This window comes from Coturnix japonica, chromosome 6 (genome assembly GCF_001577835.2).
Source record: "Coturnix japonica isolate 7356 chromosome 6, Coturnix japonica 2.1, whole genome shotgun sequence".
NCBI lineage: Eukaryota > Metazoa > Chordata > Aves > Galliformes > Phasianidae > Coturnix > Coturnix japonica.
The window spans coordinates 3,887,722-3,914,799 of NC_029521.1; the positions used below are offsets into that span (position 1 = coordinate 3,887,722).

Sequence of the window (27,078 nt, forward strand, 5' to 3'; positions counted from 1 at the left end):
AACCCCTTAATAGTTTATCACTATGTACTGCATATGAACAAAAAGGATAATTATATGCTGAGTTTTCTTAACCCAGATGGGAACAAAGTATCCTTCATATTAAAAATTAGTCAAAGGAAACACCATAGTGTTGCAATTAATAGCCTATTAACATAGGCTGTTAATTGTCTAGTAGGTCCTAAGCATGATCAGATTTACAGGCCAAATATAAAACCATGTCTCATTTCCAAATGCTGTGAAGAACCTGGAGGAGGAGCTATTTCACACTGAGAGTGTTTTAATAAATAAACAGATAATGATACAGATTGTCCCCAGACAGAAAAGGAATGGCACTGGGTTAATCAAGCCACAGAAATTTTCTCCTTTCAAGGTTACCTTCAAGACTTCTGGCTTTTCTCCTATGTAATGCCAGGACAAGTAGACAATTAATAATAACAACTAAGGGTAGAACACCTATGTTATTTGCTAAAGTGAACCCCAAAAAACCCCATTTTCTTCACTGTTTCAGCTACCACTGATTCATGAAATTCCCATTCTCACTCCAAGCTTGAATACTCAAACGGATTTGCTAAGAATACTCAAATTGTTTCCACTGATTGGCAAAATGTGTTATTCAACAGCCCACAAATATTTTGGATGCAGCTGCAGGCATTCAGTTGGTAATTCACTTGCTGTGTTTTACTGTTCATTAATTTCATTACTTTCTTTTGAGTAGTACTTATTTTGATTCTACTTCTGAGACAGACAAATATTTCTGTGACACTTATTCAAACTTTTTATTTATTTATTCAGTTATTTTATTCAATAAGTTTTTGGAAACTTATCAAATCGAGAACTACTTACATTTCTTCACTGCAGTTTTCTGGTCTCTCCATTCTATAGCCTGTTTTTAGGAGGTTAAAGAGTCTTTCAGGAGCAATACCTGGGTAGGGATTGCCTCCCAAAGTTACAATCTCCCAGAGCAGAACTCCAAACGACCACCTGTTAAAGAGAAAACAAGCAGTAATAAGTTTCAAGAGCCTGGTTTGGCTCTCACCCAATAAATCAATTTCAAGTGTTTTGAGAACCCAACCAAATTCAAGACATTGTGAGCCAGTGGGTCCTTAGAGATGCATACAGGAACACGTGGGTTCACAAATACCATTCATTATAGAGATTAAGAACCAAGATAGTAGAGACAAGGGCTTCCTCTCCTTTATCCATTGCCAAAAGCTAACCGTGTCCCAGGACGGCCCATCTTCTGTAGACAGCAGAAAGAGCACTCGGTGCTCCAGCACAAAAGCTGCTTCTTGCTCTGGAAGTGCCTCTGTTTTCCACTGGTTATATCCAAATTAACACCTGTGGTCCCCATCAGACATAACTGTCTAAATTTACTGAAGCTGGTTTATCCATTTACCAAGGGACTGTTTTGCCATCTTAAATAGGAGGTTGTGTTTCTTTATATGAAGAAGCTGGTTATTTCAGTCACAGGCTGCACCTTTGAAGTCAGGTGCCCTGTGAGATCATGAAGGCAAAGGGAATCATCTGTCATGGAAATATCAGATGGCTAAAATACAGTCTAACACAGAACAGAAAACAGAGGAAATGAAATGAAATGAACGGAAAGAAGGGTGAATTTTTTAACCTGTTTTGTTGATGGCCTCAAAGGCAAAAACAAGATATTTTTTTCAGTGAGTTGAGAATATGTAGATTAAATTAGTCCATCTTGAAGGACAAGGCAAGAAAAGAGACGCAGAAATAGTTTATCTTCCTTTACTGGAAGCTTAATCCAGACACACACAAAAAAAGCTACAGAGTGCTGGAATCTGCCTGACCAAGAGAACTTGCCAGAATTTGGATATTCAGAATCATAGAATTATAGAATGACCTGGGTTGGAAGGCACCTCAAGGATCATGAAGTTCCAACCCCCCTGCCTGGCAGGGCCACCAGATTTCCACAATTGCCAGCCAACAGTGTCTCTCACTTATGAAGGATACTCAATGGGATGCGCCTGGAAGCAAAGATACTTACAACTGATGACAAATATTCACTTTTGTCCTCTCACTGTTGGGTAATTTTTGTGATAGCTCCACTTATAAGGAGATTTTATGAAGGGTTACACGCCTAATTCCAAACCTAAGGGACATGTAGCGACACAACTCACCTCTTTCCAACAGCTGTCCTGCTCTTTTGCCCTGACACATCAGAGAAAAACGGTGACCCAAAAGTAGAGCAGTAATAATTTCAAACTGAGCAGAGAAGCCAAATGACCATTTTTACACAGTCCTAAATGGTGTGCAGCAGCTGTTCTCCCTGATGCAATTAATTGAATTAATTTTTAATCGCTCTGCACATTCCTGAAAGCTAATGAATATTCATAACATTCTGATATACTTTATTAATACACCGCCTCACGCCCTTTTTAAAGTCAGTTTTGCTCTGCCTTCAGGTTGTAATACTGCACATCACTCATTCAAATTAACTCAGTATTGTGGCAGATTTTATTTTTCAAGCCCACCTCTTCTGCTAAAGAGAGATTGTTCAGAATGTGAAAGGAGGGATCAGATGAGCAATTTCTTCATTAACTGAAGTTGTTTAGCAAATGGGCTTCCTAGAATAAAACAACAGAACTCTGCAATGTGTTTCAAGTTGTTATACAAACTAAGTAGCGAAGGAAGAAGAATGGGAGATGAAACAAATTGCCATGACACTTTCTATTGATGAATAAATGATGTCACTGACCTCTGGATCAAAAAGGGATTTTGTAAAGGCTGGCAAGTGATACTGTTATTAAATACAGCTAACCACTAACTACACAGAAAGGCTTTAGGAGGAAGAAAACTGAAGTATAGAGCATGAGAAAAAAAAACACAACAACAGCACACTGGAATAGCTGTTGACTATATTAATACATGGTCACCCAAAATATAACTGCATCACCACAAGCAGTAAGGACTATTCAGAAGTAATATTTCCATAGAGCGTGATTCTCTAACACTAAAAGGAGCCCACAGCAAGGGGCTGGAGCTGTGAGATCCTCCCTTCCAGCTCAACCCTTCTGTGGTTCTACACGAACTGTTCTGCCCCTAAACCAGTTCTGCAGAGTCTAAGATGTTTTTTTTTTTTTAAGTTTTAGGATTTTTTTTTATTTTATTTTTTAATTTTTTAAAAAAAAAAATTCTCTGGGTAAACTCGCTGTAGAGAAACAAGGTTAGCACAAGAGATCATATGAGCAGGAAAGGAAAATATCAGGGAAAAACCTATAGACATGCCTAATGAAAAGTGATGTTCTCCCAAGGGTTGCACCTACTTTTTTCCTAATCCAAATGAAAAATATATATATAGAAATACTTGGCAAATTCATATTGTAGGGAATTTTCCAGTTGAGCAAAATACTTTATTTCACTGAAACTTTTCTCAGCTGTGGAGAAATGAGTAAAAGGTGAATAAAAAGTAAATACTGAAAGGTTCCTATTTGCAGATACTGCTGTCATCGAAGTGTTTTCCTCCCCAGTGAAATGTCATTGAGATCAGAATGTCTTATGCTGTTTGAGTTCAATGAAAATAGTGCATTAGTCATTAGTCTTTCAAGGGTTATTTGGAAGATATCCAACATGCTACCTGGCAGAAAATCAGGAGCAACTGCTGCTGCTTTTGCAATCCCCTGGAGATTTTTCTCCTAAACAAGTAATGCTTTGTTTGACGGTGTCTGCCTGCAGTCTGGTCACAACCACTATTCATCCCAGGGAGAAAGGAATATGAAAGGATGTGATCCTAAGTTAAATGTGTACAAACACTCCTCTGTTAGGCTCCTTCCTCACCAGGCAGTGAGAACAGCCTAGCTGTAGTAGTTCTGCAGCCTTGCCATCAGCAGTGAGGAAGGAGCACATCTTCAGGAATTTAGTTTCCGTAATGATGCAGACGAGGTTGCATCTTGGTGCTGGAACCAGATTGCTCTCCTAAAGCGTAAGCTGGTTGTCATTAAAATTAATTGAAATTATGTCACCAATTTGAACTGGAGTGAAGTCAGACATAACACCTATCCCTATCAACCCTGTCCTGTATCTGCTAGTTGATGTTAAAGACAAGTGGTGAATGAGAACGGGGCATAATGGGTTCAGCTGCTGTCACTGACAACCAAGATTCGTGATTTTCTTCTGCATCTTTAAAGCCTCACACACACAGCTGCAACCCCTGTTGAATTAGGCAGGAATTATATATCTAAGTAACTTCTATAACGCTGTGTAAGCGTTAAAGAGCTTTGGCTTCTGTGCACATTATTGTTAGTTCCTCCCCTACCTCCTCAAACAAATGCATAAACCATACATAATCACAGAATTTACACTTACACGTCACTTTGTGTTGTATAGATATGATCAAATAGGGATTCTATGGCCATCCATTTAACAGGTATCCGACCCTAAAAATAAAAGTATATGAATTACTGGTTAGAGTCATGCTTCTAAGTGAAATACCAACCTATTAACTAATTTTTCACAACTGTAACATATACTCTCTTCATGCTCTACTAATTTGTCATGGAACAGAATGATTTAGGAGTGCATAAGAAAAAGAGAATAATTGTAAGAGTTCTGTAAAATTACTCAGTTTCATTCTTCATACAAGCTGACAGATGATGTGTTAAGCCGTGTAGTGATGAGTGTCTCTGAAGCAAAGAGAAAATAACCTTTCGTGACATGAATGTCCCAAGAAAGAAACTGCATTTATGTAAATGCATCACTGGCAAAGCACCAAACAACCAGTCCATAGAACACATGCGTGTGGCAAAGCCCTTTCTGTGTATGATCACATCTTCAAAAGGTCATTTTCTCTGCAGCTTATTTTGACTTAACATAACAATAGCACAAACAGCACCGTTAACTGGAAAAAAAAAACACCCAAACACATAAGAGGAAAAGCTAAACATAAAATTTGCAGTATTTACAAAAATATTTTCCTTAAATGATACAACTCTCACATGCAAAAAATTTCTGTTGGCAGCTCTTCCATATTGAGTCATAGAGGGAACTGAACCAACAATGCTGATCTTATAAACAGTCAGTAGAAAGCAGCGTTAGCAGATTGCACATCACAGTCTGGCCTCGGTGTGAGATGTAAATGCTGTTCTGCTGATGTCAGTGGCAGTACACAAACATGCAGAAAGCAGGATTTGGATTGCTGTATTTGACAGTATTTTGATATATATATATTTAAAAAATAAACAAATAGCAAGTTTTAATTCATCATCTTCATCTCAAAGCTATTATCCCCAACTATTTCTTTTTGAGAAGCAGAGATGTGATTCAACAAGTGGACCTCATCATCTTTCCAACAAATTTCCTTTCCAGAGTCTTATGGGGGATTTCCAACAAATTCATTTTCCAAAATCCTTCAGAGGAAACAATATGATGATATGATTAAATGATTAAATGATGATGTGATGGATGTCCTGGTCATGGAGGCATTCAAAGTCGGGCTGGACATGACTCTGAGCACCTGGATCAAGATATAGGTGTCCCTGTTCACTGGAGCGGAGTTGGACTAGATGGCCTTTCAGGGTCCCTCCCAACTCAAACAGCTCTATGATACTATGCTATATGGCATGCTGAATGCTGCTGTGTACTGCAAGCAGACAGAACTGTATCTAGGCACCTGATCATCATTTACAATGGGAGGCAAAATAAAACTGCTTTAAATAATCTTTGACAGGAAGCATTACCAGATTCCGCAGTCTGTGATCTATCATGCTGATTAAGATTTGGTATCTTTCATATGTATGGAAGAATTTTCCAGAAGGAGCTTTGCTTCAAGTCATCCAGATAAATGTGATAATTCCCAAAAAGAAGGTTTAGTAGAAACTGAATGTAGTTTTTAAACCCTGAACTTCAACAAAGCTTCAACAAAGTGTTCATATGTTTAATCAGGAAGGGGGAGAAAAATGGTGGATTTATTCATTTCTTCTTTTCAAGCAGTGGGCTGAGGAGCTGGATAAATGAGAAAGTCCACATAATTTAAAATGGGCCGTGCTCTACCTGTAAGTAGGTTAATGAGCACATCTCCTGCAATGAATGACAACAAAATACAGCAGATTTCATCCTAACATTTATGAATTGGCCTGCAGCTTTTCATGGGTAGACAGAATCCCTGGGGTCGGCAGGGACCCCTGGTGGTCACCTAGTCCGATCCCTGTGCCCAGAGCAGGATGTGCTATAGCAGGCTTCTCGAGAACACTTCCAGTTAGGTTTTGAATATGCCCAAGGACTGTGACTGCCTGGGCAGCCTGTTCCAGTGCTTGAACATTGTCAGGCTTAAAAAGGCTTTTTCTTTCTTCTAGTTTTAATTTAAACAGAAATTTTATTGTTTAAATTTGTGTCTTTTGCCTCTTATCCTTGTCAGTGGTCAGCTCTGAGAGCATGGCTCAGTCTTGTCTCCTGCCTCCTATCTGTATCTGCACGTCAGAAAGATCCCACTAAGCCCTCTTTTCTCCAAGCTGAACAGTTCCAGCTCTGTCAGCGTTTCTCGGCATGTCAGATCAAAGCCTTAAATATCATCACAGCCCTTCTGTTTACTGCAACTAACTTTTACAAATTAGAAATCAGTTCTTTTTGTTGGTGAGTGAGGAAGTTAAAGAGCATATTTACAAATGAGAACGAAGAAATGGACGAGGTAATAGCAACTTGAGGACAGTACACTGCTACTGCCCCACTAGTTACTTTTGTATAAATCCCTTCACTTGATGGGGCAATAATTCTCACTACTTCTACTAACGTGCACTGTACCTTGCTCCTCTTGACATACGAATCTTCTTCATAGACATCACGGGATAGGCCAAAATCAGAAATCTTCATTTTGCGCCCTTCCGCCACCAGAACATTCCTGGCTGCTAAGTCACGATGGACAAGCTTTTGAAAGAAAACCAACAACAGTATTTATGCTCCTTCTAGAGGAACACACCACTGCCACAAGGACGTGCTCACATCACTATCACACAACTCTACCTTCATTTCTGCCAGGTACTGCATTCCCCTTGATATCTGCCATGCAAATGATATCAGATCTCCCATGGTTAAGGCTCTCTCATCGGGGTTATCCAAGTAACTTGAATTTCTGTTGCCATCACTACCCACGTAGCTTGGTCCCACTTTTCGACTTTCCCTGAGAAAACTGCGCAAGGAGCCATATTTAGCATATTCCACAATTAAATAGAGCGGGCCTGGAATAAACACACACACTGGTAAGTTAGCAATTAAAAGGTAGGCTTTTTTTTTCCTGTTTTTCTCCAGAAAAACCTCTTCTAAATCAACACATTATTTGTAACAGTCAGAGGCTCCAGAAACCTTTGTGCTCAAGATAAAAGGCACTGAAATATTTCTAGCTTATATTCTCTATAAGCAGACTGCAGCTTAAATCGAGCCACAATTCAGGCAGTAACCTGCTCCCTCATCTGGATAATTTGAGGTTGAATAAAGACAACCTTCATAAAAATCAGGTCTGTGAAACAGCCTAACTTAGAAGAACTCTAAAATGGATAAACAGATAAAAAGCCAAATTTTTTCCTGTAGAGCATGACGCTGAGCTCACAAATCATCTGCTAATTCCAGCGCTGTATTTAAGGAGCCTTTTCAGAGTGCTTAAAAACAGTCTGACGTTTCAATCCATTAGTTTCTCCTCCCCGTTACCCACATGAGTTTTAATGCTAAAGACATTTGCCTGCTCTATTAAAACCCTCCCACTCCATACACCAATGAATTAGCTGGATATTGTTTAAAAGCCTGTGACTCAGTGACAGTTCACTTCCTTAGGGATGAAAAGATGCATTGTACTAAAAAGAAAAAAAACAAATCCTGCCCTGCTGGTTCATTACCTTTCTGAGACTCAGAGATGACTCAATCCTGAATTATATTCTCTGCCTATAACTAATAGTGCCATCTGCAACAGAACTGGGTGGGCAAAAAAAGGCAGGCCTTAGCCTGTAGTTGCTACATATATACTGTAATCATAGGCTGCAAAAATCACCAAGTCTTTAAGTGAGAAGGATGACAATTAGAGACACAAAATGAGGAGAATATTGCTGTGCAAATTCACTTAATGTGAACAGAAATTAATCAGATCAATTCCTATGCACAGCAATGAAAACTGGAAGTTAAAAAAGTATACTTAATATATACTTCGCAGTGACTGTGGCTTTTAATATATCTGTCTTGTGAAGAAGTTTTGTGAAACAACAGGAAAACCAAGATGTCAGTCTAACCATCAAGGTATATTTTAACAGAGGGATCAGTAGTTAATAAAAGGAGATGTCACTCTCTGAACTCAGGCACTGAAGTAGTTGTAGGGTGAATAATAGTAACCATAATGAAAAGACCACTTTGCCTTTAAGAAATAATCCATTTTTGAAAAGGTGTACTGAGCATCAATGCAATAGAAGAATATAAATTGTCAGGAAGACAACTGGTAGTACAACTGTTGATTTCAAGATAGATTCAAAATGAACACTGAAGATACCCATCAAAAGAATGCTTAGTTAGACTAAATTCGCATTTTCTATTCCCTTCAATGTTACTTTACTTATATACCCTTATTTGTTTTAGTCAGCAGCATATTTTAAAGGTGTTTGTTTATAAACTCAATGGTCCAAACCCATCAACGTACTGCTATTTATCTCCTATTTCACAGTTTTCATCCAAATAATGAGCTTCAAATATTTACCATCTTGGCTGCAGGCTCCGTAAAGTTTGATGACATGAGGATGGTTCACCTGTTTCAAAAGGTTGAACTCTGAAAGCAGATCTCGCAGCTCACTCTGGGAAGCATTTTCTGCAAAAGGTGGTCCAAAAGCACAGCTGTGGTTAGGAAAGCATTATCCAGGAGTTCTCTATGCACCACCTGAAGCATCACCATCAGGGTTGGTTTTTTTCAGCCACTCCTCCTAGGATGACTAAGAATTCAGAAAACACTTTCCCCATCTCCACTGTCCTGCAGTTGTTCCTATCAGAACCACATGAATAGGACTCTGCTGTGCTGACTGGGTGACGTGTGGTCATCACCACCCCCATCCAATACAAATGACTACATCAAGGGAAAGGTCATCTCACAATCCGGATCATTGTCTTTAACATCTTGCAGATGCAATGAAACTGTTACAAATGAAAGCAAATTTCTAGAGTGAATCAGAGCAAATGAAACTTCAAAAGAAGACAAAAGCCAAAATGTTGTGTTGAACAAACGAAAGACTTGCTCCCTTATCTCCCTATAATATACAACCCTTTTCTTTCTAAACAGACTTTCTGATGAACTAAAAAATCTACCTATCTACCGGCTTACATTTGCAGCACACATTTTGGAGTTCAGAAGTTAAATGTATGGCCTGTATTTTACAGGCAGTCATATACACAGACTTTGCTGATGTTAGTGGCAGTAGTGCGACAACATGCACGTCTTCCTAGCCTTTAAAGCATTTTATTTTTGCAGAATTCTTCATACAGTCCTTCTCTTTGAACACTCTGAGTTTTGAAGGAAATATCATTCATAAAGACACCACAGGTCAGTGATTTCCTTTTGTCTAGCTCCTCTTCAATGTCACTGTAACACTGAATCTCTATCTCTACTCTTCAGAGTATTATTATTGGGCAGCTTACAGTTGTGAACTCCCTAAAGGGAAAAGCAGGAGGTCTTCTCTACTAACTTACTGGTTAAAGATCAGACAACACAGAGTCCCTAATGCTAGGATGAATAACCCTTTGCAAATGGGCATAAAGCTAGTTCTGTTGTATATAACAGGGAAGGAATGGACGATGTTGGTCTGATCCAAATTAAGGGTCCTGTATTCCTGGCAGCACTTTATAGAGTGATTGGAGCTAATGCAATTTTTCTTATACTTGAGGAAAGCTAAAACATCAAAAGATAAATATTTCCAGTAATGACAAATGTTCTCCACAATAAGGCAGGAAAACGAAATTTCAAGTGACTATGTGCAAAGTACTTTACATTACAAAGGGATTCATTAGAGCCTGAAGCATTACTGTAAATGTCAGATCAGTTTATTTAAATAAGGTGCTTAAAATAAAGGGCTACTCCATCCTACTGTCAGTTCTGCACTTAATAGCTAGGGAAAACTGAATGTTAAATCATCTGCAAGTAAAAGCAACGTTTCTACCACTATGTCTTGAAATCTTAACTCAGTCACATGTCGCTGATGACAAGGCGCTAGAAAATCAGTGACAGTGCACAAATGAGTATGAAAAGAAATAATGACTAAGAAAAACCCACTTATAGCAATACACAGGTTGTTACCTGAATGCTGCAAGAACTGCTTGACTGGTCTTCAATTCTGAACAGACTTACTTATTTTATACACATGATTAATCTCCTCTAAACCTCTTGCAGGAATGCAGGGAAGTGCTGCATAATGCATTTACTCCTTTGGTAAAATGATGGAATATGCAGCATCTTTGCTCTCCAGAAGCAGAAGATGGACTTGTATGTATATTCAGCTAAAACTATCTGTCCTGCTAAAGGAAGTGTCTTCTATCCGTAAGCCTTTCCGAAGGTTCTTGTTTTCCGTCTTTGTCCCATGTGTTCCTAGGTGCCTGTTGTGTAGGGGCTACGTGCATTTATATGTTTCAGTACACCAAACTACAGAAAAGGACTACAAACTACAGCTTTATTATCTGCTTCAGCCCTCGGTCTCTGGTGAATAAACGACTAAGAAACATGTTTAAGCATTTCCAATGACCTCTTTCCCCATCATTTTATATTTAGCAATGCTGTTATTTAGCATTAGAAATCAGGTCCAGAAGTGGTAAAAGCTGTGGTTTACAAGCCATGGATTCAGCTTCTAGCTGCAAAATACAATAATATCGAAGACTTCCTACTTCATAGACCAAACAAGCAAAATACATTCTTCATGTTTTTCTTTCAGTGTAATTTCTTTTCTTTTTTTTTTTTTTTTTACATGGGAAAGAAATAGGTATATGTGGGGCTGAAGACTGCTACAAAGAGATGGAGTCAAGAGCTCAGTGTCTCACGTTACTATCTCAGCCAAACCTAGGCATACAATTTTCCCGAGCTTTAATGTTTTATGAAGACACCAGAAGAAAGCACTAGGCTATTATATCCGGGTAGGGAGATTCACTTTGTAATTGAAAAGCAGATCAGAAAGTAGACAGAATTCTTAATTTGGAAAGTAAATAACTTAACAGGCCTATTTTCTCTTGCCATGATTATAATGTGATTTATTTTAAAACCTCTGCTAAAGAGAACCACATAAAGGTAAAAAGAAAATCAGGAAGCATTAGCAAAGCCTTGCAATATTTCCAGTAATGCCAAACAAACGCATTCACTCTGCTAAGACAGAGCCCCTGAAAATCATGAATTAAAACTGACTGTGGATGCCACTTATTTGTATCAGTGTGGTGCCAGCTGCCCTGCAGTCAGAAATCTGTCAGAATAAAGAGTCTTCTGGAAGAAATTGAGGCTACGGCACTGGCTGTTGGTAGCTGACCTTTTAGTTTCATATTAGCCCATTTTAAAATCAGTGCAGAGGCTGCAACAGTCTTCCAATAATTTCAAAATCAGAGGGGAAGGTACCTTTTAGCATTTTCACTGCCACAGTAGTATAGCCAGCTCTTCCCTTGAGTCTGAAAGCTGTTGCCTTGACAACCTTTCCAAATTCTCCTTCTCCAAGAGTCTTGCCTAGAACCAGGTTCTTCCGAGGGAATTCCCACTTTGGATCTTCCTGCAGGAAAGAAAAGGAACCCTATAAGAATGATCAAAACAGGAGTGTCTAGGTGCATCAGAATGGTCAACAGGAAAGGATTCTTCAGGAGTGGGTGCACTTTGGTGTACAGCTTTGGTTGGTCTTTGTTATTAATGAGTGCGTTGCTCCGAAAACTTCTGAACCTGTAAGTGTTTTGCAAATCTTTTATCACTGCCTCTAAATTACATCCTTCAAAAAGCCAGTGGATGATAGATCATATTTAAAAGACTTGGAAAACAGTCACACATGAAACAAAGTGATGAAAAATAAATGCTTGCTTTCAGAATAACTATGAATAAGTGATCATAGACTGCAGAGAGAAGTTCATCAATTTCACTTGCAGAATAAGAGTTCGTCAGACGCAATAGTCCTCCTCTTAGGAAACGAGTATTACTGAGCTTTACATTTGTAAGGTGGTGACAGATGTACACAACAGACTAGACAGTAAGCAGAGTGAACACCTCAGCATCGACCTTCAAACGGATCTGGTACTGCCACATATCATATAATATGGCAGTGTTTCTCTACTGCATCTTGAAAGTGATTTACCAACACAGAAGAAACCAGAGTAAAGACATGACAATCTGACTGGACAAACATTCTTAAAGTGTAGGTAAGTCTCCCATGCCAACTGATACCTATGGAATATAGGTTCATGTGGGTGTAAGAGAATCAAAACCACACCTCAACCTTTTTGCTTTTTTCTCCCTAATCTTACCCCTGCTGTGATAGTGGGGCTCATCACAGAGATTACAAAGGTGCTGATTACTAACTTACATTTAGACTATTATTTTAACAATGTTATGTTAGATGTAACAATTTAAACAATTATGTTATTTTAATAACATCAAATTACATTTATTTTAAAAATTGTAACTAATGATATGTTATATTAAAACATAACAAATCCAGAAGCCTATACTTTCCTTGTGGAGCAAATCAAATGTTTTATTCAGTTACTATCTTGAGTTCCATCCACATACTCATCACTTCTGTGTTAGTTATCTGAGTTTGATGCTTCTCTTAACGGACTGCGTTTCCAAACTGTTCTCTGCACATGTAAGCAACATTCTTTATGGACAAGGCAGATATGAGAAAGTGAGTAAAATTAAATCTGGCTTACTGGTATCTTAAAGGTGTCTACAGACACCTGGTTCTCCATGGAGTCTAAAGAAGGGCGACGGACATTAGTAGAAGAATAGCTGATGGGATATGACTGGGCTGGGCGCCGGAATGTCATTTCTGCAGAGGCAATAGGTGGTTTTGGAGAGTTCTTGTGGTAGCGATGGATGAAATATGAAGAAAGCAGCACAGAGATGATGAAGGACAACAGCACTGCCCCTGCTATCACAGTCTTGCACACTTCATCACAAAATTGCTCTGTGGACCAAGAACAATTTATTAGAACTTTGTTTGCTGTTCCCAAGTTTCAATTTGGCAGATTTGACACACGGGTATGACAGAAAAAGAACTCAAAATCATTTATAAAGTTGAAGGAAAACCTGATAGATATTTCTCGAACAAGTTTGAAAATATACCTGATGCACTTATCATTTTTTTTATTATTATTATTACTTCGGATACTGGCAGGGAATTGAATGCGTAACTGCTTGTGTAAGATGTCAGGATAGCCAGCGTGATCCCATAATGCCCATAGGAAGTTTATCCAAAGGACTTAACTGAATAAGAAACACAGAATAATTTGCAATAATAAAACCAATTTTAAAATAATATAACAGTATTTAATTAAAAGGTTTGGAGGGACCATAAAAGCATTTACATTTAAACAAAGGATGATGTTCAAGTAATCCACTCTTCCTAACACAACGGGTGTTAACTATCTGATGTTTTGAAGCTGAGATTTTCAGAAACCATTAGGAGGCTGGAATTACTTGAAAGTAGTAGAAGTCATTATTCTAATTCTCCTAGGTGTCACTGCAAATATCATGTGAATCTGACTGAAATGCAAATACTGCTGGAGAGCAAAAAATGGCCAACCAGTTCTTTATAGATAAAAAACAATCTTCCGCAAAGGTCTGAAGTAACCCCACCCTCTGGAAGTTTTCGGTCTCCACCCAGAAGTAAAGATGCCTGTTCTGAATGGGTTTTATATTACCTGTTTCTGAATAGAGATATTGCTCATAAGAATATTATGAAGAAACAGATATACAAATGCTTATGAACATGTCCATTAGTTTAGACTGCTGCATGTATAAGAGATAAGAAAGGAGGGAAAAAAGAATAAGGGCAAGAGCAGTTGACAACTCACCCTTGATATCATCTTTCTCACAATAACAGTTCTGTCTTGGGAAGCAGTAACAAATCCCATGTCCTGACTTAATTCCAAGATTTCCAGTGCCTTTCCCGTGACCGCCAATAATATTTCCATCTAATCAAAAACAGAAACAAGATTCTCGTGGGACATTAAATTAGAAATAAACTATTATTTTAAAAAAAAGCTCAGGTTTTCCACAGATTCATCCTAGTATGCATCTGTAAACAGACAGTGCAGCACAGGGCAATGATAATGACAGGGATTACTGAGCACCGGCGTAGACCTAAGATTTAATTTCTCAGGTCCTGAAATGAGGGGATCTTGGGTTGCTTGAACCTCTGCCCTGATCAGCTTTTATTCCCATTATGGAAGACACCGGATTAAAATGTATGTATAGCAGAAATAATTATGTTTGCATTGTGTAGTTGAAATACATTCCTAATTTCATGTACACCTTAAAACATTATGCATAGTCCCATTATTTATTGCCAAACTTCCACCTCAAAGGATCGTATCATGGCTGTTTGGACTTGGTTTCCTCATGAAGCACTACAGTTCTGTATCAGTAATGTCTTTCACATCCACAATTTCTCCCTATAATATTTTCTCTAGTCTATTTCTTTTAGTTTCTCTCTACCATTGTCTCAGGTACTTTTAAAATGCCTGAGTTGCTGTACAGCCCAGTGGCACAGTGTAGTCAGCAGTCTACAGCCTTGAGTTTTGTTTCTAGTTCTGATGCCAATTTCATCTGACTACGGAGAAGTCAGCACACTGTTCTGCATGTTGTTTGCTCCATTATCAAATGGAGAGAACAATACCTAGTTACGTCTGTAAAATGCTGTCATTCAGAAAGCTCATCCAAACCATAATGGGATTCTAAAGGTGAATAAGACACATTCAATGCAGTCGTATTATTTCAAAACATTTTCCTTCCGCTTACCTAATTTGATAGCAGAATGAATGACTCTTTCTTTTGTTTCTCTGAATGTTTAACAGAAATTGAAGAGGAAGATTTTTTTTTGCCAAAAGGGAAGCAAACATCCTTTATCTAAAGTGAAAACAACAACTTGTATCCAAGCAAAACAGACAGATTTTGGTCATCTTTCCAAGAAGGCCACACCTATTACATTATACCCAGCACAGTGTGTTATTTTGGGTTAAGACTGAGTCACTGCTGAGTCACAGAAGCTAACATTTGTTGTTTGGAGCAATATGGATGTTCCCAAAAATTCCAGCTTATGCCTTCATCAGTCAACATCATCTATTATGATGAGATGATGAAACAAAGTTCCCATTAGCCACAGAAAAATCAGGGGACCTGGAAAAACGGGGAAGCAGATGAGCAGGTCCTATCCAAACTGTTCTTGAACAAGGGATTTGAAGACAAACTGGTTTTGTGCAGAATGAATACGTTTCTAGTATAAACCCACAGTGAAAACATGGAGCTTCCTATATGTATTCCAGTGAGCCATAAATGTGTTTTTCACCAATTCACTGCTGGTAGGGAAATTCCAAGAATTATCAGTGTTATTTTGAATTGTGTAGTATTTTGCTTACTCCTGTTTTAAAGCATCAGCTGTTTCCACTGCTCTGTGGTGGGAAAGAACTTTCCCTGCTTCATGACTGTGTGGAAAAAAGGAAAAACAGTAATTCTATCCCAAGCCATGTAGAAACTCCAGAAATTTAGTGAATCAGAATACTAGTCGTCAGACACAACCAAAGGCAGAAAAAGATTGCTGCTGAAAACAGAGGAAGGTAGAACCCTAAAGACTTTATTTTCTTACATTGTCAGAAGGCCAAAGTTCAGAGAAACCTACAAACATAAAAGTTGTTTCATGCAGCTGGCCCTGAAACAATTATAAGAAGAAATGTCTTGTTTAGAATGCAGTTAAGTTGCCTCTCTTTGATGGGCACAGTTCAGATGTTTCAGCTGAGTGCCCCTGAATGTAATATTCATAGTGTTAGTGTGCGTGAAAAAAGCCATGTTGGGATTCAAGCACACAGCCATTATAATGTCAGATGAATTATAAAAACAAGTATTCTAGCAACTGCATGTACATAAAGAATATACTTGATCTTAATGCATTTGGGGCTTTTATATATATTAATTGCCATTTCCAAAGAAATCTTCTCTGCCAGCAAAAGATGATATAATGGTATTCCTGTACCTCTGAGCTCCCAAAACACTCTCATTTCTCTCTCTGTAAGTATATTGGTTTTGGGCACCATCCCAGGTTCTGAATTGCACCAAATCCCATATAAAGTTTTCCATTTCAGACATTAAAAAAGCATGTGCAACATCTTGAAAGCTTTCCTTACTTGCCTCCTTCTATTATCCAATAAGCCAGTACTTCTTTCAGGCTTCTGTCAAGCAAAGTGTCTGATGCTAGAAATACTACATATTACATGTCGTAGCACTAAGACCCTTGCACATAGATTTCCACTTTTAGAATGGCAACTGATTCCAGTTATTACCAAAAAAACCCAATTCTTTTCAGATTATTAGAGAAATTACTTGCTTTCACTTCAACCATTTCTGCCACTTTAAAGGTTGGGTTTTATGCACTCAAATGTAATAATGCAATACAAGTAATATAAAATACACAATCACCTTTTTTTCATGCGAGAAAGACAAAGATGCCTGATTATTAATTTATTTTCACAGAGTAACTTATGTTCTAGACTATGATAAAGTAGCAGTTTTTCATAAGTTCCTTTTTGAAATATAAGTTTGGAGCATACAATGCCACAGCAAAGAACCATTAAGATAGCTATGTCTTTATCTATCAGTTAGATACCAGATGCTGTATAAAAAGATCCAGTTAAAAATAATCATCTCATAACAGATTGAAACTGCAATTACACACTATTGTTTTGCTAGCCTTCGTGTCTTTAGGGTGACTTGTATGTATGGGTAGCCATGAGAGCGAGTAAAATGCAGACAGATGCAATGAAGAAAAAACACACACATTTCAGTCCTTCCTTCCCAAATGCTGTTCATGTGAACGTCTGCCTGTATCTTCAAGTAGAGAGGGAATAGGGTCATTTTGCTGGTTACTAGTCAAATAAGGCCAGGAGCATTTCTGAAAGTGACCCTTCTTAAGCACATTTGGTTTTAAATTGGAATTTCTCTTTGCTTATTTAAATAGTGGTGAGAACAGGCGGGATTTTTATTTATGTGTGCTAACATTTGTAAATAAGACATTAACTTGCATAATATCAGTATTTGTTTAAGTAAATACCTCCACTGAAGAACACTACATGCAAATTAAGAGGGGGAGCAGAGTGATGAGAATTACTGAAGAAACCCTACCTTGTTCTGATAGCCAATAGGTGTTAGCTCACTGGCATCAAAAATAAGAAGATGAGAACCCATAAACTTAACACTAGTTTGATTCATACACAGGTATAACAATGCAAAGATAAATATGTGCAACTTGTAAAAGTATCTGACATTAAGGAAGTACAACCTAAGGAATAGTGAATTGTGACAAAGAAAAGCCAATACTAAAACATTTCCATACTTGTGCAGTCCTGGGGGCAAATAGCTGGATCTTTGCTCTCCACAATATCACAGGTGCCATCTGGACAGGTCTTGATACTTGGGGTGCATGTGGAATAGTTGGTGGTGATTCCTATTAAGAGAAAAACAGACAACTGCATAAACACCACAAACACATCTTCTAAATTCAACCGATGGTTGCAGAGCTTTAAGTTGTCCATTCCAGTTGCACTGATACAAATCAGTCATCTATCACCTTATATGTTATATGTATCATGTATCACTAGGAAGAAGAGCAAGAAGGACCAGTGAATGAATCTGTTTATACCCATGGGAGTCAAAAGCACAGTTAACAGCTGAAGAACTTGACTTCATACAATGGATACATACATACCTTTTCCACTCCCCTGTCTCCATTGGCATCTTCCTGTTAGCACTCCCAGGCCACCACACTCTTCACATTCAGCAAGGTGTTTACTCATAGCACAGGAGTCAGGGCAGTCCTCTTCTTTTTTAAAAACTGTTGGGAAGAGTGCTTGCTGTCAAATCAGTACAAGGGAAATGAATACACAAAGCAAGTTAGATCAAATCATATGGAAAATTCCTTTCTTCAGGGCAGATAGGAAGAAAGGAATGATGAGGAAAGAGAGAAGATAGTCAGCACTCAACTAAGTATCGATTAGTTTAAGTAACATTTAAAATTCCAGGCGTTACTCTTCTATGGAATTAAAGAGTAAGATCATGACAGCATGGTCATATTTGTTTAATGGCACACTGTCAATGCCCAGAACTGTAGAAATATGCACTTCAGTTACTGAAAAATGGGGACTGTATGTATTTAAAGCTTCATAAAAAACATTCATCTAAGTGGAAAAGTTTTATATAATCAGGGAATAATAAGCAGTAGCCCAAGAGCAACACTTTAGAATGTGTGACTTCAGTCAGCACAAGGTTTTCACATAAAGGTCTCCACAGGCCTTTTTTTCCTTTTCCTTCAACCCATTCGCTCTTGCAATAGGAGTTATGTAATAAAGCAAAGGAAATGAAGAAATTATCAGGCAGATTTTTAAGTTTCTGCACAAAGTGAATTACTGTTTGGTGAGAAATGATTGTGTTTTCAGTGTAACCATCTTCTGCTGTGGCTGATACAGAATGTTTCTAACACACTTCACCTTAACAACCATTTCATTAAAATTAAGTCCGTGAAACTGCTACATGAATGTCAAGCAAAATTAAAAAATATATAAATCAAAATGGGAGGGGAAAGTAGGGAGAGAGAGAAATAAATCCATTTGGGCCAGAGAATCGTGTTTTCATACAATGATGAACATTAGGATTCACATATGATGCACTACCTTATGTGCATTAGTTCTTGATACAAATATCTGTTGCAGCTGGGTCTGAATCAAAACAACCAAATAAAAACAAATTTTGCTATCTGATTCTTGTTGCTCAGGTACTTACGAGTTCCTTCTAATACAACAGTGAGAAGGGTTTTGGTATGTTTCCTGCTCTGCTTGTCTGTAGCTTGAACAGTGTATTGTATTTCTTTGCATTCGGGTCGAAGTAGCACAGAGGAATCATTCACATAAAGGCTTCCATATCTGTCTTCTCGGCCTTGAAGTATGCCGACAGCATAGCAGCTTACATTGGGGGACAGCAACTTGTAGGTGATGTTCACACCACGGAATTTCATACAGTTTTCAATGCAGATTTTTCCTATCTAGGCTCAAACACCAACAAAGTAGTCATACACAACAGAAACAAAACAGAACATTGAAAATATTCAGTGCTTTACAAAAATACCTTAAAGAAAATGAAGAATATTCACCGTGCACAATTCAGCATTTAACTTGTTTTTATACGCTTTGATATTTTAACATCAATGCAGTACCTGAATCACAGAACCATCCAGGTTGGAGAAAAGACTGTCAAGTTCATCAAGTCCAACAACAAACCTGACATACTGAATCCTCACAGTAAAACATGTTCCTTAGTGCTGCCTTCATGCATCTCCTAACACCTCCAAGGATGGGGACTCCCTAGGCAGCCTTGGCCAAGAGACTCAATAATACATGTTGCCTGCTGATGGTGTTAGGCAATGTTCAGTGATAACCCTGTGATTTAGCAAGGTCCGGGTTCAGTCCCTGCTCTGCCCCCAGTCTGATCTGTGAGAAAAGCTTGTATTTCCTTGAGAAAGCAAAGACTTCAGTGCAAACAAAGCTGAGAGTCTTCTCAAAGAAGACAGAAATAGAAATTGCTCATATGTAGGTTTTGTAATACTACAGTCAAAAGTTTCTGGCCAGCAGAATTCTATGAAAGCCTTAAAAGGAATAAGAACCTCATTGTTTCCCATTTGAATTTTTTTAAACGTACTCATCTAAAGATGAAAATATGTGGATTTGCCATGTTTGACTTTCTGCCTGCCAGAATATGTATGCTAAAGCAGTCTTCAGTCCCAAACAATTCATCTAAGAAGCACTGGAATGTAAAGCTCTGTCTCCGGTCCAGCTTCTGCAGGAACTGATCCAAAGCTCACTTTGTTTTTTCCATTTACTGAAGTGGGATTCGGATCAGATCCGGATAGATTGGCTTTCCTTGCAGGAAAAACCACAATGTGAAGGGTGGGGTATTATTTGGGAGGGCTTTGTGATGAATTATTTTCAAAGGCTTTGGTTAAGATACGTTTTTAAGTACCACTACTGCTGGTAAAAAAAGCTTACGTCTGCATCTTGGTTTTAGTATAATTATTAAAGAACGTAAGAAACTCTTTCTTTCTTGTAGAAATACATCTTCCCATGGAACTGAACTATTCAAAGTCAGAGAGGAAGCTCTTGAAATCCTAGAAGCATATACTGTCACAGGACAATCCTACTTAATCTCATGCTCCCACTCATACTACTGACTGGTCACTTGGCACCATGTATTGAGTTCTGTTTTGTTGTTTCTTTTTAGTGGCAGTGATGGTAGCATACAATGACTATTAAAGGAATCAGAAGCTGTGCTGTTTCTGGTAGTTCACTTCCATCCCGTCTCCTCCCTACATCATGCTGGGACTGGCAGAAAGAAAAAGACAAGACTGAAACTCCATAAAATCTGTCTAGACATAAAGTCTAGACAGGTCCCATCCAGGACCACATCATCTTAGTTCTGATGTTATTCTGCAATTGGCAATGTGTATTGCAAATGCTGCTGTGATGTTTTCATGATGCAGTAGGAGAATATGGTGATGTACCACGATATAAGCCCTTATATTGACCGCATTAAAACTGTCTTTCCTCACTCTCTACTACATCATCATTTCTTTGTACAGGCGCTCTCTTTTGATCAGCAATCACATAAAGATGGGGGTCCTGAAGATCAGAAGGTCCTTACTGTAGAGCATGGACCAGTTTTGTTTTCTGTCACTTCAGGAGAAGCAAAAACGCCCCAGCCAACAATTTTCTATGGGAAATACGGGCTTTCCCTTCTTGCCTGATTCCATTAGGGAAAGCTCAAGCTTATAACCTTGCTCTGCCCGGACGGTTATCATGGATCTCAAATACAGCAGGGCTTAGCCCCGTGAAAAGAAGGTAGACACATACAACTCATCTTTTTTGTGAGGAGGGTAGAAAATAGCCTGATGATCAGGGCAAACATTAAAATACAGCAGAGGTATCTACAAAGATGCATTCTGTCAGACACCCAACAGTTAATGCAGAAATATCATTAGCAGAAATAGGAATAGAAAAATGCATCTTTTGAGCTCCAGAGTTTAATAAAGTCAGGATAATGATAACGTTCCTCTTCACTGAATTCCAGGGACATTTGGACATATAAGCTCTTTAAAAATCTCACCCTATATTATTCATCATTTATCTCGGTAAATGTCAATAGAGCTTTAAGTTCTTTGATAAGTTAAATGCCACCGGGCAAGCTGGTACCATCAGGCCATGCTTCTGTTATTCAATTCATTTAGCTGCTCAAATAGACAAATGGCATCAGCCCAGCAGTTAATCATTTCTTCACGCTCTTGTGTTTTCCTTAGGGCAAGAGACAGTTCAGCCTTCATATTGATTTGGCTCAGTACTTTTCCTCACTGCTCTGGCACATCACAGCTAATTATGCAGACAACTTTAATAATGTGAAGTGCCAGGGACTAAACTGCTTATGTTGACTTGTGCTCCAAACCTGACCACACTGGAAGTTCAAACACGGCCTCAGAAATATGTAGAAGATAATTTAACTGATCAAAAAAAAAATCATCTCCAGAGCCAGGACTCTGAGTCTGGAATTCTGACAGTCTAGAATCAGAACAAAACCTCTTTATGAATTTACATTTAGGCAACACAAAAAGAGATCTCTTCCCACAGACTTGGAGTTCATGTGAGAAACGATTTTTCCCTGCTGCTACTGCCACCCAGTGAAACTGCACCATTACAGTAATGTGCTGTTGTTCCCAGAAACCCTAACACTCTACTGCAAACGTATCTCTGTACTGACAATGCATCAAATAAGATAGCTTTCAGATGCTAACTTGTTTCAGTTATGCCATCCTGGAACTAACAAACTATATACTTTCATATTTGAAACACATACATCACACAAACCAGAGCATGCAGAGATAGTTTAACCAAATTTAGTTTAGACAGCAGAGAATTAATTCTGTAATCCTTAATAATACTGTAAACCTGTATGTGCGTAATGTCTGATTGTACACAAACAGAAAAAATCAATTAATTTTTATATACTAATATAATTCTAATAGGTTTCCCCACTTTTTACAACTACAGTCATATTGAAACACACACAAATATGTCCTAGCATTTTCAGATGCCAAGGGCTAGACTATCATCTACCAGGCAGGACTTTCCTACACTACTGAGAACAAATCCTTCACAATCTAGTGCTACCAAAAATACCCCAAATTTAACAGTAGAAGTATTGTGACAGCTCAAAAAGCACCGAATATGCTCTCAAGTTTCTAACAGACCACAAATTTTAAGAGCTGCAGTAACAAGGAATCACAAAATACTTTATAGCGGTCATTTCCCTCTGAAGCCCACTGTATTATCCCACTTGGAATCTTTTCTATATTCTGCTGTGCAGTCTAGTAGTAGAATGCCCATGACTAAGCAGCAGCATCTTTATTGGTCATGTAAGGCCTGTTCTGTGCTCTGAAGAGCTATCAGATCATAGTGAGTTCCATCATGTTAAATACATAAACATGAATTATACCCAGCTTTCCTTTCTTTTTATAACCAGTCAGTCTTAAAGATGAGTAAAACTGAATTCTTCCTTTGAAGACTTCTAATGAACTTGTTTTCTCTGCGCTTGGGAAAATCACATTTTAAAGTCAGTCCTTCTCTCTGTGCAAACATACTAGTCAGATTACAGCTTTATTTAGTTTTGAGAGGTACTTTTCAGCAGCTCCCCCCAAATGGCCCGTCATTGATGTTTTTAATAATCACTTTCATAACACTACCTGTATTGAACTGCTTCCTTATTAATGTACACGTTCTACAGCAATTACATTGCAATTTTCTCATGATTAATGTCAACCTGCTAGAAGGTGTTTCTGGAAGGCAATATTAATAGCAATGGTGGTGATTAAGCTCAATTGAGGGTTAAATTAGGAAACACATTAATTACTAACTAGCCATTATTGAGAGAAAAGATATTAACATTCTGGAAAATGTAGAGCTGGGACTCCAATAGGTAGGATGAACACTTCATTGCTGTTGATATTTTTCCTGTTAATTCTACATATGCCAGTAATGCTTGCAGGTTCCTCTGAATATAATACATACTTCTATTTCTGCCTGTTAATGTTTTCACAGGTAGCTTCTATTCTGCTATTACACCATGGAGAAGCTATTGTCCAGTCTACCCAACGTCCACCATGGCAGTATCCAGCAGCAGTCATACTGATGTTAAGCTTTTCACTGATTCTACTTGAATTAGCTACAGTCAATGCTTTAACCACACACCTCTAGGAGAACATGCCAGCTCTGGAAGAATTCCTGTAACTTTGTGTAAGGAAAAGAAAAAAAAAGATGTGGAAATAGGCTCAAGTGTTCCCCAGAAGCGGATAGAAATGAGCATGTAATGGCTGAAAATAAACAATTAGAAGTTATACAGCAACTATTATGGCAGTATAGCCAAATCAGTGAGGAATAAACAAGAAGCAGTTCTGCAATATTTCATATCTTGCATGCAATTTCAGAACGTAGCTTGTAACACAGAGTCAGTATCAAAGAACAGAAGTTAGATTACCTACATTTCACTGCCGTGCTCTATATACTGGCTCGGTTTCTAACAGAGTGAAGATATAATTAACTCAGATCTTACTTGTGCAAAACGTTGTGCATTTCGGTTTACTGTGAAGCGGTAAGTTGTGTTTGGAAACTGAATGCTGACAGGGAGGATGGAGACATTGAAATGAAGCATCACTGATTTTTCTGGGCCATTAAATTCTGTGTCGTTCACCAAAACATCCAACTGGAAGGAGCGATGCTCTGTCACTGAAATACTTTTATTCAGTACCAGTTCTGCAAAAGAAAAGATTAGTCTGTTACGAACCCACATTATCTCAGAATGTGTGGGTTTTTTTTTGATACTGCAGTTCCCCCCTCCCAGATAAAATTATCAAAGCTATTGCTAACAGGAAACAAAAGCAGGTGGAAATATGCTCCTATGGATTTATGCTCTGTGCTACTCAAGAGGTTTAAAGAGGGCTGATGAGGTGATCTTCACATCTAAAGACCGTGCTGAGAAGCAAACTCTTGCTCCTCTATACTATGAAGTTCATCCCATATTTTCTCTATTAAAGTGATGCATCATTTTTTTCAGCACAGGTTTAAAGCTCAGTGTTTTGCTTAACTTAAAATCCCTCAGCTTTCTTTGGTTTAATATTTACAAAATTCCTGGAAGAGTTAAACAGCAGTTGTCAAGTAACTTTTTTATTCGAAGAAAGAGACCTTACTGTATTCATGTTGCGTTCCCCTCACTTGGCTGCCATTTGGGCTGAAGTGGATTTCATCAAAAATGTGCTCCACCCGAAACGTTTCACTTATCCATGGATCGTCAGTAACTATTGTTCCTGTGTATTTCTTTCTGCTGCTTTCAAGGGGATAAATTGGTGTGGTGTCTGCATCGTACACAGTTAGCGCTGCAAGGACAGTTCCCTGGAAGGAAATCAGAAATGACATTGCTGAATGACCCTGAAGATTCTTCCTTTGATATACATTTTCAAGATTAAAATATTGGTCATATAAAACCTTACAACTTTCACTCAGGTTCACTCTTGCATCCAAATCCATTTTATGCTTCAGGATAACCCTATTTCTAACTTATTTTGTTATTCTTCTTCCAGGAAATACAAAGGAACATTTTATTATAGCAGGTTAGTGTTCATGGCCACTTCCACAGCTCAAGGAGGGACACCTTATTTGGTCTCAGTGTTTTCTTGATCCAGCTATCTCCACTTAATCCAGTTCAAAGATTGGCACTTGGGTGAATTAGTGAGGAGCCACATGCAAGCTTCAAAATACACTGTTCCCAGCTTGTGCAACTAGGAGTACTCAATCCATTTTTATTAACTAATGAAGTACCTTTCCAAACAAATATTTAATGATGCAAACAATGGCAACCTTCCTGTTAAGAAGGAAAAAAAAACAACCAATCATCAACAAACACCTGTAAATGACACCTTGGCAATCTTATTTTTAATCAGATTCAGCTTCAGTCATTACAGCTAGGGAGGAAGTATCAGGTAAACCAAGGGTTTCTCATCCAGAGAAAAGTGAAACTCTCAAATCCTCAAGTTCTCAAAAGCAGACAGGAATTGCTTTATGACCAAACATGGTACGTTTGTGGGCATCTTGTAAGTGCTTGCTCTGGTCTGGAGGTGGCAGCAAACTCCTAAAATCATTCTTTTTCAGACACAACTATGAGCAAAACACACTGAATGAAAATGTGACTGCAAAACAAAGCTGCTGTTATGGAATATATATCCTTGCATAAAGTATGCATCATTCGGGCCCATAAAGTTGCATCTTACATATACCACTGCCGAATTAGGTAAGAAGAGCCAAAGAGCCCACTTGTAGACTTCTCTACTGAAGTAATGAGTGTACATGTGCAAGAGGCACAAAGAAAGACATCTGCGGGTTCAGACCTCATGAATGATCACTTTGGCACAGTTAAGGATAAATAGGAGGAGAGCATTAAAGAAAGATCCTCAATGTTAGTGACCTACAACCAGTACGCTCCCAATTTCAGGGACCAAATAAAGGAGAACATTACCTCTTTTCTGTTGAACTCCACCACAGCATCTGCAGTGTCAGTGCCATTGGGAAGGAAGGGAGGAGAGTCATCTTCATCTAACACATTGATGAGGAAGGGCACCTCAACCTCCATTTCCCTGAAGCCGTCTCTCACGGTGCATTTGGCGATCAGTTCGTACCTCTCTCTCTCCTCTCGATCCAGGCGCTGTGTTACACTCACACCAGTGGTGTTCTCATTGTACCGAAAAGGCAGGCCTTCGGCTGGAAAACATGGTCACAAAGTAAATAGGGGCAAATTGCTTCCCATTACAGAATCCTGATAGTTTTCTTCTTTAATATTCTTTTGCAATAAATCCCTTTACACATCATGACTGCAAAACAAAAGGCAGGCTAGGAAGTGAAATAGAAAAAAAAAAAGTTGTGGAGGTGTATTAAGATAGGCAGAATACGTGGAAGTTCCTGCAGTCCAGATGAGGCACAATTTAAAGCTCAGAATATCCCCAGTCTTCTCTTACCAGGTACAACCTTCTAAAGCCCATCTTTCCCTCAGGAAGGAGACATGTCTTCCTACCCATCCTTTCTGCATAACTCAAAGGCAAAATATTCAGGCTCAGATCACATCTGAAAGGGAATTTCCTTTAAAGGAACAATCTAGAGGATCTACTACTAGAGAGATCTTAACAGTGCAGCTGTTTGCATCTATTTCTGGGTCCCACATGATTCAGTTCCAGTTTTACCTGCCAACAGTTTGTAGGTAATGCTGAGATTCTGACACAGATGATGAGCTGAGGGTAACTGGAGCTGATGAAATGTACCAGGGGGCTTATTCTCCTTGATGTGAAAGGAAAGATCCATTTCTGTGAAGCAAAGCTGCCTTGCCGTCAGTGAACTGCAAGCTGGGGCAGTAGCATTGATCAAGGAGAGGACAACTGTGGTACGAGTAGCAGAGTCACATTCCTTCTCTTGGAAAGGGTGAGATGAGAGGAAGACATACAGCATCACCTTTGATAATGGCATCCAGCTCCCTACAGCTTCAGAAAGAACACACAAGACAAAATGTTTTATGGAAGACAGTCCATTTCTTATACATTTTTTGTGCTCTAGTTCATTATTTCACAAACAACTGTATAGTTCTGCTACATAACAACAATTCTTGACTATACCACTTGATGGTTGGAAGATCTTAAACCTAGTAACCCCAAAAAGCTAAAAACTAATAGGTGTCATGCCACAAGTTTTAAGTTATAGAACCTCACTAAATGATACCAGTGATCTGCATGTAAGACACTAATATAC

General features: G+C 38.5%; 1 protein-coding gene and 1 long non-coding RNA gene across 3 annotated transcripts in view; one reads left to right on the top strand and one right to left on the bottom strand.

Moving 5' to 3' along the window:
- Nucleotides 1–23,630, top strand: part of LOC116653627 — a 44,233-nt gene extending 20,603 nt beyond the window's left edge. Inside the window, exon 2 of the long non-coding RNA XR_004307818.1 lies at nt 23,335–23,630. This is a non-coding gene — a long non-coding RNA (uncharacterized LOC116653627). The remainder of the gene's footprint in view (nt 1–23,334) is intronic.
- Nucleotides 1–27,078, bottom strand: part of RET (ret proto-oncogene) — a 73,963-nt gene that overhangs the window by 5,389 nt on the left and 41,496 nt on the right. For both annotated transcript variants that reach the window (XM_015866142.1, XM_015866143.2), the window contains exons 3-17: nt 26,520–26,813; nt 25,802–26,043; nt 24,480–24,681; nt 23,846–24,045; nt 18,980–19,238; nt 17,910–18,035; nt 17,538–17,648; nt 14,008–14,127; nt 12,862–13,118; nt 11,570–11,717; nt 8,690–8,797; nt 6,979–7,193; nt 6,760–6,882; nt 4,330–4,400; nt 844–981 (exon numbers count right to left, since the gene is read on the bottom strand). In XM_015866142.1, coding sequence (XP_015721628.1) covers nt 844–981; nt 4,330–4,400; nt 6,760–6,882; nt 6,979–7,193; nt 8,690–8,797; nt 11,570–11,717; nt 12,862–13,118; nt 14,008–14,127; nt 17,538–17,648; nt 17,910–18,035; nt 18,980–19,238; nt 23,846–24,045; nt 24,480–24,681; nt 25,802–26,043; nt 26,520–26,813 — 2,614 coding nt within the window. The remainder of the gene's footprint in view (nt 1–843; nt 982–4,329; nt 4,401–6,759; nt 6,883–6,978; nt 7,194–8,689; nt 8,798–11,569; nt 11,718–12,861; nt 13,119–14,007; nt 14,128–17,537; nt 17,649–17,909; nt 18,036–18,979; nt 19,239–23,845; nt 24,046–24,479; nt 24,682–25,801; nt 26,044–26,519; nt 26,814–27,078) is intronic.